The sequence below is a fragment of the Dysidea avara genome, chromosome 10, assembly GCF_963678975.1.
Source record: "Dysidea avara chromosome 10, odDysAvar1.4, whole genome shotgun sequence".
Lineage (NCBI taxonomy): Eukaryota > Metazoa > Porifera > Demospongiae > Dictyoceratida > Dysideidae > Dysidea > Dysidea avara.
In genome coordinates this window covers 23,257,392-23,272,119 of record NC_089281.1, presented here as the reverse complement: position 1 = coordinate 23,272,119, position 14,728 = coordinate 23,257,392, and the positions used below count along the sequence as shown (strand labels likewise).

The window sequence follows — 14,728 nt, the reverse complement described above, 5'->3', positions numbered from 1 at the left end:
GAAAATCATGACGATCCTGTGAGGCATACACAGCTAATTGACACAATATTTTTTGATGATATCATAGTTAAACAATGATACTAATATACACGAAGTAAAGGAGTGGACAAGATATTAAGTGGCAGAATGAACTGGCAAAATTAGACATCACTCCACAGTTATGCATGTGAATTGAAACTTTTCTGTTAGTAGATTGCAATGTATATAATGCTACTGAAGTACACAGGTACTTGGAAAATCGTGACAAGTTTTTTACTGATCAGATGGTACTAGAGTGTTTCAACAAAAAGATTACAATAAATTTCTTTGAGGGCAACTTACACCATTATGGCAGGTAGATCTTTTATTATGTCTATGTTGTCAACTAGTTTTGCACCCACACAAGCTAGCTGTAAGCCAGATTGCTTATTTTTACTTTACTTCATAGTATGCAAGTAGGGATACAATAATTGTGTTTGTTGGCAACTCTTCAATGGACATACTCTATCAGATTTAATACCATTTACCATTTGTGGCTCCACTTCACTAACAAATCTAGATCATGTTGCAGTATTTTTTCTGTCTTCTGGATCATTAGCAGACTTGGGAGTTGATAACTGCCGTGATTTTACTGTAATCCAAAGGTTTCAGCAATTACATAGGAAAAGCTGAATGCAATTTTGCAATGGTGTGACCAATTTCAAAATATAATGCAGTCATTTGGTCACTTCATATACATGCACAGATTAGTGTTTACAAGCTCATTCTCATAATGGTCCAGTGTCAGGTATACAGTTCCACCACCATTGTTACAAACATTCTTAACAGTCTAAAGTTGCTAACTCTGAAAGGCCATCATTGTGAACAATTGAAACTGGCTCAACAACCTTGTACATGTGAATAGCCAAAGCCATAGACAATTGGCACATCAAGTTTAATCTTTTGCAAGAACTGTATGTTCATATTTACGTACATTCTGGATAGTAGTATTAGCTATAGTAAATAATTTGTGGACTATTCACACTACATGATCATTGTACAGTAATGCACACCTCCATGTAGTTTGTATACATGTAAGTAAGCCATAATAATATTGCAACCCTGATATGCCATGAAGAATTTGGATTCTGTGTACATACATCAATGTATACAAAGCTATAAGCTCCTTAGCCATAATTTGGTTACTTTCAAATTCATTCAGGTCTCAATTTCATTTAAAAAATAGGTTAAGTATTATGTTACTCTCGTGAAATGTTTCTTTTACTGACCAAGCCTGACACTACATATCAGCAGAATCACTTATGAAGGACAAAATCATTAATGTATGCCACTAGTTTTGTGTACAAGTTTGGTTTTAATAGCTTGCCTAGCAACCATTGCTAAGCAAGTGTTACTAAGCTAGTGTGAGAATGATTTTGACACCTTTGCAACAGATGCTTAGTAACCATGTTTATAACACCTCTGACTTAATTTTTGCTGCCCACAACAGTTGCATGGTTTGGTGGACCATTTTTAAAGTAGATTACAGACTTTGACCTATCCTGATATCCTGCTAAGCTCAAGGAATTTGTGACCAACAAATACAGCTAATGGTACAAAAAACACAAAACATTAGAAATTGCTGTCAAAGTGGAAGACGAGATGTTATATTAACTATCATGAATATACATCAAAAGATGTAGCTAAAATGTGTGCCCCAAAAATGTGCTCGTGCCAACCCCAGCACTGACACTCATCCGGAAATGAAAATGTTGAAAAAAGGTTTACAAGTGGTATTTCTGTTTCTGGTCTTTGTTGAATTAAAAATTGGGATAGTTTGGAAATTATGCCCCACTATTTACATGAAGGTTAACATGGTCAATTTTAATATAAAATTTTTCATCAATAAAACATTGAGCAGGTAATAAAAACTGCAAACATTTATAAGTACATAGCAGAAGGATCGATCTCTCTGTTGTTGTAACTGTAACAGCTACCATCAATAAACAGGAAGGAGGGGTACACCCAACACGTACTTGGGTACTGACACACAAGGACACACCTTCTTATTCAATATTACTGCTACTAGCGGTGTCATCACCTTCGCCTTCGTCACTTCCGTAAACTTTATACTGGAATATGTTAATTGGAATCTTGTAATCCAATCCTATTCATCTCTGCACGTGGGAGACACATAACATCGTGTTGGATTGTGAATCTATCGTTTTCTATGCTTCTTCTGAATCACAAATAATCGCACTAGTGTTAAACAGCTAGCCAGTGGCGAGCTCTGCAACATCGGAATCGTCGAAGTAATCGTCATCGTAGAATCTCCTTTTGTCTGATCACGTGATTCATTTAATTACTTTGCGGCGCGCGCAGACAATTTGTGGGGGTGCTCCAGCACCCGTGCTTCCTACGCCACTGATTAAATGGCAAAAAGACTAGACTGAGGCGTGGTTGTGACGTAGTTTCGTAGTCAAGCTAGCTAGACTACGTATATATAAATAGAGCACACAGATACGCCACTGTGAATCAACACTGACTCGTTATAGTTGACGAGGGTGCTGCCACTGATTGGTTTAACCATTCAAGAAAATGAAGAATCTGGTGTTAATAATTAGTAAGTCGTGTAGTATTGTCAGTCAGGAATTGCTGTCGCATGGCCGTAGCAGCCTCTACCCCCCCCGGCGGGTTTGGCCGCCTATAGCTATGATACGGTAGTTTCAGCGAGATTGATGTTTATTGCGTATGTTTTTATCATCCTGCAGCTTGTGTTACGGCATTTATTTCTACATGCCAAACTCAAGGTATGCATGCCGGGACATGTGTATAGTGTTTGTGGCTATACTGATCTATGCACATTGTTATACTTGCAGATACTTCAGATACTGGAAGACCAACCTGTCCTGAATTACAACAAATAGAGGAGTATTCTTTCCTACGCTGTGATGGAGATGAGTTTGAAGAAGAACAGTGTATAACTGACACACAGTGTTTTTGCGTTGACAAAATAACTGGAGACAGGATAGGGACTCGATTCCGCACAAGGGCTGAAATATCCTGTGATCGTAAGTTAGCTGTCTTATACATATAGCTACTTGCAAAACTAGCCAGCTAGCACCCGACCAGAAGTCTATGCATACATGTAGCTAGGAACACATGCTGACGAATCATTTGACTAGTAACATGATCGGATGCAACTGAGGGTATTGAAAAGGTCTATACATGTAGTATATTTTGATGAATAAAACCTTCACAATGGTAAGCTTCATCCTTTGTTGGTCCCCATGCACCTCTTGACCCATGCATATGCAATAATAGGTCACCTCAGCGGTGATTATTTTATTACTCCCCACTAGAAAACCTGTGCATCAGGGAGTCAGAAATTTACCTAAACTGCAGAAAAAATATATATGGTGGAGCACACTTCTAAAAACCTACTGTGTTTCCTATAAAGGATACATGCATATGTGTACTTGTGTGGGAGCTTACATTCCATTACCAAATAGGTTCTACCTAATAGATGTATTCATTACACCTAATTGTTTACAGGTAACTGTGTGTGTATGTGTGCATGAGTGAGTGTGTGCGTGCGTGCGTGCATGCATGGGTGTGTGAGTGTGTGTGTGTGTGTGTGTGTGTGTGTGTGTGTGTGTGTGTGTGTGTGTGTGTGTGTGTGTGTGTGTGTGTGTGTGTGTGTGTGTGTGCGTGCGTGTATGTGTGTGTGTATGCGTGCGTGTATGTGTGTGTGTATGCGTGCGTGCATGTGTATGTGTGTGTGTGTGTATGTCTAGATTATGTTTTGTTTAGGTTTGAGGCTTGAGGTGCAGGTGATGATACTTATAGGTTCCAGTGTATATTCTTAGTTAAAACCACCTTCTATATATATACTCAAGGGCATTTTGCCAGCTGGTGTAACTTCCTGGTTTTCTTAATTACTTGAAAAAAAGCTATTGGCTATAATGCTGAGAACTGTTAATCTCTATCAGCACTAGGAAATACATAATTAACTATAGGAGTGTTCTACTTGGCTATCTACTTTGGTTCAATAAACTATAATAAATAGCTACGTGTATAATACTGTATATATATATGTATGTATAAGTTGATTGGCATTCAACATACTATATAGCTGATTATGATGATGATGATGGAAGTGACACTGATGGCGGTGATGGTGACACAGGTGATGGTGGCGATGGGGACACTGGCGATGGTGGTGACACAGACACTGGTAATGATGATGATGATGACGATTGTCCTGACTTGGATGATGTCATTGATAAGTGTGGTGGAAGTAATTGTGTCAGAAGGCCAGAGGAGAATGAAACATGCTTGCAGTGCATATCAGAATGTGCTGGTTAGTTTAATGATTCTACGCTATACGTATTATTATACAAAAAGTTTGGACTTTTCTACCCAAAACTATCATCCAAAAACTAGCATCACTTTTCCTAAAAACAATTGATCTTTTGCATCATTATTTCACTAGTAAGCTACCGGGTTCTAAAGCTACTCTCCACATATGCGTAGCAATCTCATAATCGATCGTGATATGCCATTCCAACTGTGGTTCAACAGTTAGACATTTCTGCAGCATGATTTCACATGTAGTAGTGAACATGCCAGAGTTCTCATGTAAAAGTTTAGTAACTATGCTGCAGCATAATTAGTATTTTTCTAAGAATTAAATATTTGTAGAACTACTGCTCTCTGAAAATTAAACAATAATAGAATGAAAAATGACATTTATGGTGTACATACACACAAACACATACATACCAATTGGTTATAGCCAGCTTTCAACTATGTTCCTCTCATTATGTAGTGTTACATACAAAGAAGAGTACAAGAAGCTTTTTGCAATCATGATTTCAAATGTATAAAGTATAGCACGAAAACTAGAGACAATCCCATTATAAACATGATAACCAGTAAAAGAAATCTTTAGCACGCTACCCACATTTCTATACAATTTGACATGCTCCTGGATGATAATACAGTAGAAACCCTTGGTTATTCAACCCTCATTTATCCGTACCCTCAATTGGAAATGATTGTTTTATTAAGGTTACGGGTTACCCATTAAATAATTTTGTAGGCGCTTTGCTTATAGTTCTGTTTTAACCGTTTTGCACGGAAGAACACACTAAAGTAACATGGTATATTAACGTACAAGAAATACCAAAAGCGGCGATACACTCAACAAGGGATGCGCTTGTACAGAAATGCAGGCACTAAACAGCGAAACTGTTGAGTTGCTATTCATCAAAAACCAGGTTTCATGGGAAGCCAGACCATGATATTCAGCATTAATAAGCTATTACTTAGTGATTTCTAGGTCCTCACGAACGAATTGAGTTGTTATCCGATTGTAACAGCACTGCAGTGCACTCGCGGTATTTCCGTAGCAGAACTAATCGCCATTATCCTTGAAAGATACGATAACTAACCAGCCTCTAGTCAGTTTTCCCACAAAGTCTCCACGACAGGACCTAGATAATATAACCACCCATTGACACTGCCATAAAAGATTAGTGCTAATTGGCTGACAGCTGCTATTTTTGATGAATAATAACCACATTAAGCAGTAGCGCTAAACGCTGGTTCAACCATCAGGGCCGCCCAGAGAAATTAAGGGGCCCAGGGCAAAGAGTTAAAGTGGGGCCCTTCACCCAAGTTGTAAGGTGAAGACCAAAAAAAAAAAAAAGGTCACAACCTGCAATAACTACCCATCACCAACCATATCTCCTTATCTATAAGCTTGCTACACTGCTCCTCTGAAGAATACTGTTACTGCTCTATTAGAGTATTTAGATCTGACTGCTCTATTAGAGTATATCGATCTTTTAAACAGGTATTCAGGGGGCCCTTCATGGGGCCTCCTGGGGCCCCTTTCAGGCTGGGGCCCAGGGCAAAATGCCCCAGTTGCCCCCCCCTGTGGGCGGCCCTGTCAACCATATTGGGGGACTTAATTTTATGCTTGACTACCTTCCGCAGTAAATTATTAACACTCACTTTGTATGATTCCTCCGCTATTATCACGTGGCTATACAACGCTTTAAAGTTAACAACCTTCTCACTAACACCTACCAACCATTATTGCGCATCACCCGTAACCTTAAAGTATTTTGAGTACAGGTGTATGTTCTGTTAGAGTATTTAAGCAGAGCTTTGTATAAAAAATGTATGGGCTTTAATTATCCAAACTATTCACTTATCCAACACTTTTACCATTGCCTGAGACACATTGGGATTCAGATAATCGAGGGTCCACTGTTTGTAATATTATGTAAAATACAATATGAGATTAATCAAATTAATTATTATGCAGGTATGGAAGAGCGATGTAACTGTGGTCCTACTGAAATGTGTGTTTCTAGTGGAGGATTTGGACGTTTGGAGTGTGAAGAAGGTAAAAACATATATGCATATCTTCCTCATGAGTAGTTGATCTGGTATGAATAGGACAACTTTAACAACTTTTTCAATGAATTGTTCCCATTTTTTTGCAAGTACGCAAAACAATTAAGGGCGTAATGGTGGTGAATAAAGAGATACACAGATGACAACAACAACAATGTAGACTATTTTCCTTGTTATACGGTAGTATATAGAATGACATCATGCTACATGTTGATCTATGTAAGACCGACATAATGAGATTCCTTGTTCAATCAGGCAGTGAGAGCAGACAGTTAATTTAAAATTACAATATACCATCCACCAGCTAACTAGTGTCAAAACAACAGACTTAGTTGCAATGGATGTGTCATAGGATTGTAAGATTTTTCATAGCATAACAGATGACCACAAAAACATCTTAATAATTACCAATGCAGTAGGGCAAAGTGGTATGCTGGAAACAAGTGTTGGCCTAATGGGACTTGACTAAAACATGGAAAATGGACTCACAAACAGACTAGATCAGACAAGCCTAAAACATGAATTTTTTACAGTATGTCTTGCACAGGCCTTTGAGCATGATTATGAAGCATGCTGAAGCTGATACCAAGCTCTGCACTTAAAACTAGTCTTTTTTTATTAATGCAAGTGATAAGCAAAATTGTCAGTGCTGTAAACAAGGCTAAAATCATCCTACAATGTGACACCAATTCTATTGTAGTACCCAACGTATACCAGCCGATGGACTACAATGTTGTCTAACTTCAAAGCCTATCTCAACTTTTTGTAATGTGATGAGCCGGTGTGCTTTACTTGAGCAAAAACAGACCGTTTGTGAGTGCAGAGTTTAATATCGGCTCAAGCAAGCCTTGAAGCTATGTTCAGAAATGATGAAAAAGCCTTGAAGCTATTTACTGTCATTGTAGCACGTTTGATATACTGATTCCTTGTGGCTAATTGTGGTCCATTTGCAAGTCCGTTTCTCATTTTAGTCATGTCCAGAAATGATGAAAAATTTATAGCACAAATCTGAGACATAGGAACTTGTCCAGCTAGTTTGACTTTAGCATGATCACTTTGTGTATTATGGACACCAAGTGACTAACCAGTAGGGACTAACCGGTAGCCTCTTGATTATCAAGATATCCTGATTTTCTATGTATGTCTTAAGAGATAGTTTGAAACCATTAACAACTATTAATAAGTCCCACTGTACTTTTAAAATCTGAATATCACCATTTGATAGAACAATCAGTGAAGTCATAATTGACCTAAATAATTGTTCTATAGTCAAATATAGTTTTGTTGAATTTTTTCCGACTCTGACTTACATTTCTAATTATTTATTCCTAATGCTCTGTCTGAACTAAATTAATAAACAGTAATAGCTAAGAGCAAATGACTTCTAATTTTGATACAAGCATTTCAAAAAGTGGTGTAGGCAGAGATAGGGAAAAAGGATTATGAGTGGTTATGCATTACTGAGGTTGCCTACAGTAAATTTTGGCACAATAGTGCAACCTGTTGTACAATCTTTTAGTGGACATAGAAGATGGTGGTCTGTGCATCCCTGAAGATTTCTATGATGATGATGATGATGATGACGACGATGACGACGATGATGATGACGACGACGATGATGACAATGATGATGATGACGATGATGATGATGACAAGGGTGATGATGACAATGACGATGATGATGATGATGATGATGATGATGACGATGACAATGATGAGGATAGCTTTCGACGGGATCTTTTGGCACTTGATGGGATGAAGGTTGACTAAATTGTGAAAGTATTCTTAAACGCATTATTTAATTGTTTTAGGATATTAAAGGCATAGAATGTGCAGATGATCAAGTATGTAGGAGATCTGAAGATGATGATGATATAGTCTACAGATGTCAAAACCAAACAGGCAGGCAACCATTGATAGTTTTACATTTACTATCTGTTAATGTATATACCATACTTATGAAAACATGCTTTAGGCTAATAATTATAATATTCAGTTTTACTGCATAATGAGTTGAGTCCAATTTTACAAAGCAGTTAAAATATAAAATAGTCCACGGAACTTTACCCAGCCAATACTACCTGAAAGTGTAATGTTTTTAGTAATGTGGCTTCTACTACCTGGCCTTGGTTTTGTATCTTTAGGTCCATGTTTTGAAAATGGTGGTCGTCCGATTGGAGATACGTCTGGTATTGTGTTAAAATGTGACGACGATGATGGAACTTACAAGTTGCGACAGTTTAACCGCACGGAGCGTTGGTGTGTATTCCCTAATAATGGATCTGAAATCTCTGGGTCAAGGGTGACAAGGCCTGATAATGTCAACTGCAATAAATTTGGTATGGTATACAGATTAGAATATCATTATGCACTGTATATGTACTCTGATGTTGTGCAGCATCCTGTCGACTAAGGATTAATGGTCGTAATTTCAACATTGATCACGATGATGATGGCATCACAGTTGAAGGGGATTTGTGTCAACGTTGTCACTGCAGTAATGGACAATTCAATTTCTGTCGCAGAGTTGACTGCCCATATAGTGCTGTCACTGGCACTCGATCATGTGAAGTGGCTGAAGGAATATTTGAGCATGGGGAGAGCTACGAAGATGATTGTAATACTTGTAGGTGCTTGAATGGCAGAGTGAGGTGCACCAACCGTGACTGTGATGGTGATGATGATGATGATGATGATGACGATGATGATGATGGTTGTGGCAAGATGCCTAATTTACCAGTGTGTGCTACCAACCTGCGCACATATCCCAGCAAATGTGCTGCACTTGCAGATGGGTTTGTAGGACTTAACATTATACCAGGAGCATGTTCACAGCAGGTACGTAATTTGTTATGACATGTTTTATAACCTAATGCTAAACAGTTCATAATTCCATATTGTTGGATTTTTTCTGAGTAAGAAAATTTTTGCAGATTTCCACCAAAATTTTTAGTGGGACAACTTTTGCTTCTATAGGATGTTTTTATGCATCAATACTTAACAATGTCAAGCTGCAAATTTCAAGGTGGAAATTTCTTTGCAGAAAGCATCCAATCCATGAAACTTCCCCCACAGTAAAACCTACTATACAGTGGTACTATTGTTGTATTATGTACATTTCAATCGTAATACAAACTTAGGTTTCTAGTATACTGTGTGGACATTGTGTGATAGGTGCAGTCTTAGTTTAATCTATTTTTTACAGAGGGCTTGTGACCTTTATCCTTGTGAGGAAGGATTGCGTTGTGTTCCACTGGCAGCATCCTGTTCCACTAGAAGGAGCTGTGATGGAGATAACTTAAGAGCTTGTGGTAAGTCACTTCACATCTATGTACTTGTGCACCCATAACATTGTCAAAGAAACAATTTGTCATTTCCCATTTTATGGCTTTGAGAAGTGGTTGGTATATTGTAGCATCTGCCATTCTATGCCAAATTGCCAATATATTTTCACTTCCCATTTAATATGTAGGTGTCATGTTCTTTATTGCATCCAATTGCTAAAGCATTAAGTAGAGTTTGTCAGCTTGCAGTATGGAGTAGTAGTAGTAGTAACTGTATGATAGTGTTAAAAAATATCAAAGTGAATATCTTGCATCAGCAGACCATGTATGTCATATCTTGCAGTCAATACCAGTCGGCTAAGATGTCCAATCACGACAGATGCTTCGGCACAAATATGTGGCAAAAATGGCCGTACCTATCCTAGTGTCTGTCATCTGTTACAACAAAGCAACAGTCAAGTACGATTTTCTGGTCCTTGCAATCGCACAGACTGTCCTGATAACCCTGTAAGTGTACAGTGTGTGGAATGTACAGTGTGCTGAATTAAGTCTCCATTATTCATTTGTGATCCTTTGTACTACTGTGTCATGCCACATAGGTGTGTGGAACTGATGGTGTCACCTACTCAACAATCTGTGATCTTAGGGTACAACCTGAAATACGTTTAGATTATGAAGGTGAGTGAAACTGCTTGTAATTCCAACCAGATATTAAAGCAATGACATATGCAACTTTGATGCCAGTGTGTAGAACACTTGGCACTTTTTATAAATACTTTAAGTACACACAGTATTTACCTAAATTCTGCAAGTACAAGTACTGATATACCAATAGTATTGAGGAGCTACTTATTAGTAACATTGTTTAGTCTAATATGGTTTTGGTGTGAGAAGAGCTGTTGTAGTTCACAGAAAAATGCTGCAGTCATGACAAAACTGATTGCTCTATTAGAGTTTTTTTTTTACTGTGTTGTGTTAGAGTATATAAATTGTGTAAATTATAATTTTTAAACCAGGTGCGCGCCCACCTGGTTTACTGAAATGGTTTTCGTAAAAGTGTGTGTGTGTGTGTGTGTGTGTGTGTGTGTGTGTGTGTGTGTGTGTGTGTGTGTGTGTGTGTGTGTGTGTGTGTGTGTGTGTGTGTGTGTGTGTGTGTACCTATCTACCTACCTATCTATGTTTGTCCATACATACCCACGTGAGCAAAATCGTTAAAATGATAAAAACAGATTTTACGTAAAAAGTAAAAGCAAAATGAATTCTGTATTAAACTTCTGCACAGGTGAACTTTGTTTCTTTTCGGTGGACTGAAATACGGTTGTGGCGACTTTTCTCAGGCTTTGTAAACTACCTTCCCGTTGAGGTTTTCAGGTGTTTAACAACTGAAAAACAATGGTGCAGGCCTCATACACTACCAGGAATAGCCTATCGCTTCGAGTTGAAAGGGGGCATATCCCTTACGTATGCGAATGAAAATGAAGAGCAGCTATGAGGCTTTGTCGAGAGAATTTGTGGGAAAAACACAATAGTCAAACTATAAAACAGTTTAGAAGATACTTCTGTGTATAATATGTTGGTAAAAGCGGTTTGTTTAACAAGCGCTTCCTTAGCAGTGCATAGCAACGTAATTGAACGAATTACGAAAATTTCATTAATTACCAAATTCGAGAATTAGCTAATAATATTATTGTACAACCAAAAACTACCCTATCGTTACATAGTCGGTTAATTCATAGTAGCATATACTATCTATGGTTAATTCCAGATGAATTAGATAGCTGCATGGCGCCTGGTTTTTAGAGGTATATAGCACAACATCAACTTGTTTTCTCTGGCAAGCATTTCATAGGAAAGCTATAACATAGAAAATAGTAATAACCCTGATACTTACAGATACCATTCCCCAACCTAGTAAGTGGCTAGTACATATGGTAGCTATTTTACTTTTGTACACGATGAGCTAATATAATTGGTACTTAGCAGCAATATAATAGTTAACTCTGATACTAGCAGTATTAGTCCTGACAATAGTGCTAGAATTAGTACATCTCTACAATTATGTTTCTTTATGTCAAAACAATGCATATAGTCTTTAACTGTTTTATTTTGCTCATGCTATCACTTAGTTGCTCTTATGAAACTGTATAATTTTGTAGGTGAATGCCTGAGTCCCATGGCTGGTGAAACTGTTGTAGACCATTGTCAGAGAGTACTTAATAGTGATCGATGTGTGCAGCGACCAAACTGTACCAATATGGTGCAACCGTCTGATGGCTGCTGTCCTATTTGTGGTAAAGTGCTTTGTTTGCTGTTTATAATTATTTGATATGTGTATATGTATACCTTTATTTGTGTTGATATATCAGTTATGATGTGCTCAAATAAGATTCATTCATTATCACAGAGAATTTAATATGCATTAAGACTGTCTCTATTGGCAAGCCAAATGTACACTCCATGGCAGGACTCACTGGTTACTACTTGACCTGCATTGGAACATTCACAAATCTCTATGAACATGTATATACCACTCCTGGCAAAAAATTTCATATGTAACCTTGTTTTACCACAATCTTATTGTCTTTAATTCAGCAGCTCTAAATGTTAATATTGGCATATGGATAGAGAGTTCTGTGGCATGTAGTAAACTACAGCTGAAAGCCTTGTGTTGTGACTGAGTATAGTGATTGTTATCACAAGATCTATACAATATAGAACCCTGTGCTTTATGAAATTTAGACCACAGCTCATTGCTATCAAGATAAAACAAGGTATCTACAAGACTCAGATCCCAGTCAGTAGCCAATCGTGTTTCATATTGCTGTGGTCATATACTTGGTAAGCTACAAAGCAGCAACATTTTGCTCCCCAACAGTTTCTGACAGCCTACTACAGCACAGTATAAAGAAAATTCCTGTCCTTGACTCTATGCTTATATAGTAGTATCCATTGATCTATCACTATTATACAGTAGAGTAGTATGGGATCGCAGTTTCTCACAAAAAAAAATGTTGACCAGAAACCAGCCTCACAATGCCTTGGCAGTATCGGTTAGATACCTTCAGTGCAACCCAAAATGCTTCCAATAAATTGCTACGGTCTTTCAAAAAAATTACCCACAAAGATTTTTAATACAAAGAACTTATGTTGTATACTTGTTCTGGCTTTCTACTACAATGGCTGTACTCAGTTATTTAGGACACAACTTAACTGGCAAATGCCTACCCTACAATAACTTTTATTAATGTGTAGCTGTTGATATAATATTATTAATATTTTTCCTAGTTGCCTTGTATTATATTCAAATTCCATAGGTGGTGGAGTTAGTGTAGGCATTGATGAAGAAGGTCTTGAAACATATGCTGACACCTTTGATGAAGTGGCAACTTCAGATGGTCTAGCAGATGAATTGGCTGATACAGATGTGATTAGAGACAGCAGTGGCAAGTGCAACCTTATAGCTCAGCGTGCTTCAACTGGTATACCACTCAGTTAGTGCAAGAAACATTCACTAAACATTGCTTTATTACAGGTGATATTGAACTTTTGTATGAAGCTGCCCAGGACTTTGATGGACAAAACTGTGCTTCAGAAGCTAGTAGAGTTGCTCGAGAAATCAACCAAGGTGGTGCTGCTAGCAAGAGACGTCGACGCCAAACAGACGGTGATGAGGGAGGTGATCCCATCATTAATTTCATGACAGTTGCCACTACCCTCGAGCCTGCTGATACCACTGATGACAGTGGAGGAAATGGCGGTGCTTTCTTCTGCAGTATGTCGTACTCCATCCTTTTCGCAACCTTGTTGCTTGCATTGCTTCTGTTTTACTAATTCTTTTCCACTAATCTATAAGTTCATGCTGGAACATTTTGTGCATAAAACAGTATTTAGTAATTTACAGAAGCTATATATAGTCATGTGGTAGAACCAAATGTACATATTTATAATGTTTATACATTACATGGCAGTACATGCAGTAAGAATTTTATGATATACCACGCATGAGTATCTCCTATCTTTTTCCACTCTGCAACAATAGGGTATAGTGTACGTGCTTGTAAACAATTCCACAAATAGCAGATTGTTTGTCCTCCCAAATTGTGTTACAGTGCTTTCATCATGGATATAGACCACAATCCAAACTCAACAACATTAAGGCATCTCCTTAGTCCAACATTCCACTAAGCCAAGGAGTAGATGTTGTTACGTTCTTTTGGCAGAATCATACATGTAAATCAGTTGATCATTTGCCCCATTGTACCCCACCTGTTACTAACAGTCACAATGATATACTCCTGGCTTGATATACAAAGGAGTAGCAAAAATGATACTACTACTAGTCCAGTGAATAATATGAGCTGCATACTATGCAATGCAACAACAGTCCAACTGTGTATCAGTGAGTCCCATTGTTCTCTAAATCTGCTTGTCAATGGCCAAACTCAGTGTGTGTGTGTGATCAAAAGTGCAATCAAGCATTTGAAGTAGACACCAGTAATCAGCCGCTATATGCTTTGAAAAAACATATCCATGCAGTGGAAGATTATGGTTAAAATATGTTTGTGACCATGTTTGGTGCATGAGCTACAGTATGTATTGAAATGGCAGCTCTATAAATGCTTGGGGATTGGTTACAAGGAAGTAGTTTGGTGTTGGTGCAAGCTGAGAGTATAACAACATACTTTTTTAGTGCATGCATAATTACTCAAATAAGATGAACTCATCAATTATCAATAACATGTAGGATGTTCTAGAACTCAAAGAATGGTGCAGTCAGCGAGAGTAAAAGTCCGCCCCATTTTCAGTATTAGAGAACTATTTTAGAACTAGAGCTCAATGTATTGGTATCTATTATGTTCACTATGCTAGGTATATTTGCAGCTAATCTAGATGTTTTAACAGAACTTTCTCCATAGATTTTGCATTTGACAGATTCCTGACCATCTTTTGAGACATGCCTAGCCACAGCATTTTGGTATTCACAAGACCAACAGAGGTATTTTCAAGTATCCTGTTGGCTGCTCAGGTACATGAACAAAACAATGACAAGAGATTGA

The 14,728-nt window shown here is 37.8% G+C and overlaps 1 protein-coding gene across 1 annotated transcript; it reads left to right on the top strand.

Moving 5' to 3' along the window:
- The first annotated feature begins 2,418 nt into the window (after nt 1-2,418).
- LOC136268590 (uncharacterized) lies at nt 2,419-13,686 on the top strand. The gene is made up of 15 exons (XM_066063966.1): nt 2,419-2,581; nt 2,730-2,768; nt 2,838-3,029; nt 4,094-4,321; nt 6,296-6,376; nt 7,907-8,148; nt 8,199-8,289; nt 8,532-8,726; nt 8,786-9,225; nt 9,593-9,698; nt 10,015-10,178; nt 10,271-10,349; nt 11,828-11,962; nt 12,986-13,150; nt 13,204-13,686. Exons 1-15 carry the CDS (start codon nt 2,557-2,559, stop codon nt 13,500-13,502), a joined length of 2,481 nt encoding a protein of 826 aa, XP_065920038.1. The 5' UTR covers nt 2,419-2,556; the 3' UTR covers nt 13,503-13,686.
- Nucleotides 13,687-14,728: the final 1,042 nt, after the last annotated feature.

Coding starts and splice junctions, on each gene's coding strand:
- LOC136268590 (XM_066063966.1), top strand. CDS start 2,557: ATGAAGAATCTGGTGTTAATAATTA. Junction 4,322..6,295: donor GTGCATATCAGAATGTGCTG/GTTAGTTTAATG, acceptor ATTATTATGCAG/GTATGGAAGAGCGATGTAAC. Junction 10,350..11,827: donor AATACGTTTAGATTATGAAG/GTGAGTGAAACT, acceptor ATAATTTTGTAG/GTGAATGCCTGAGTCCCATG.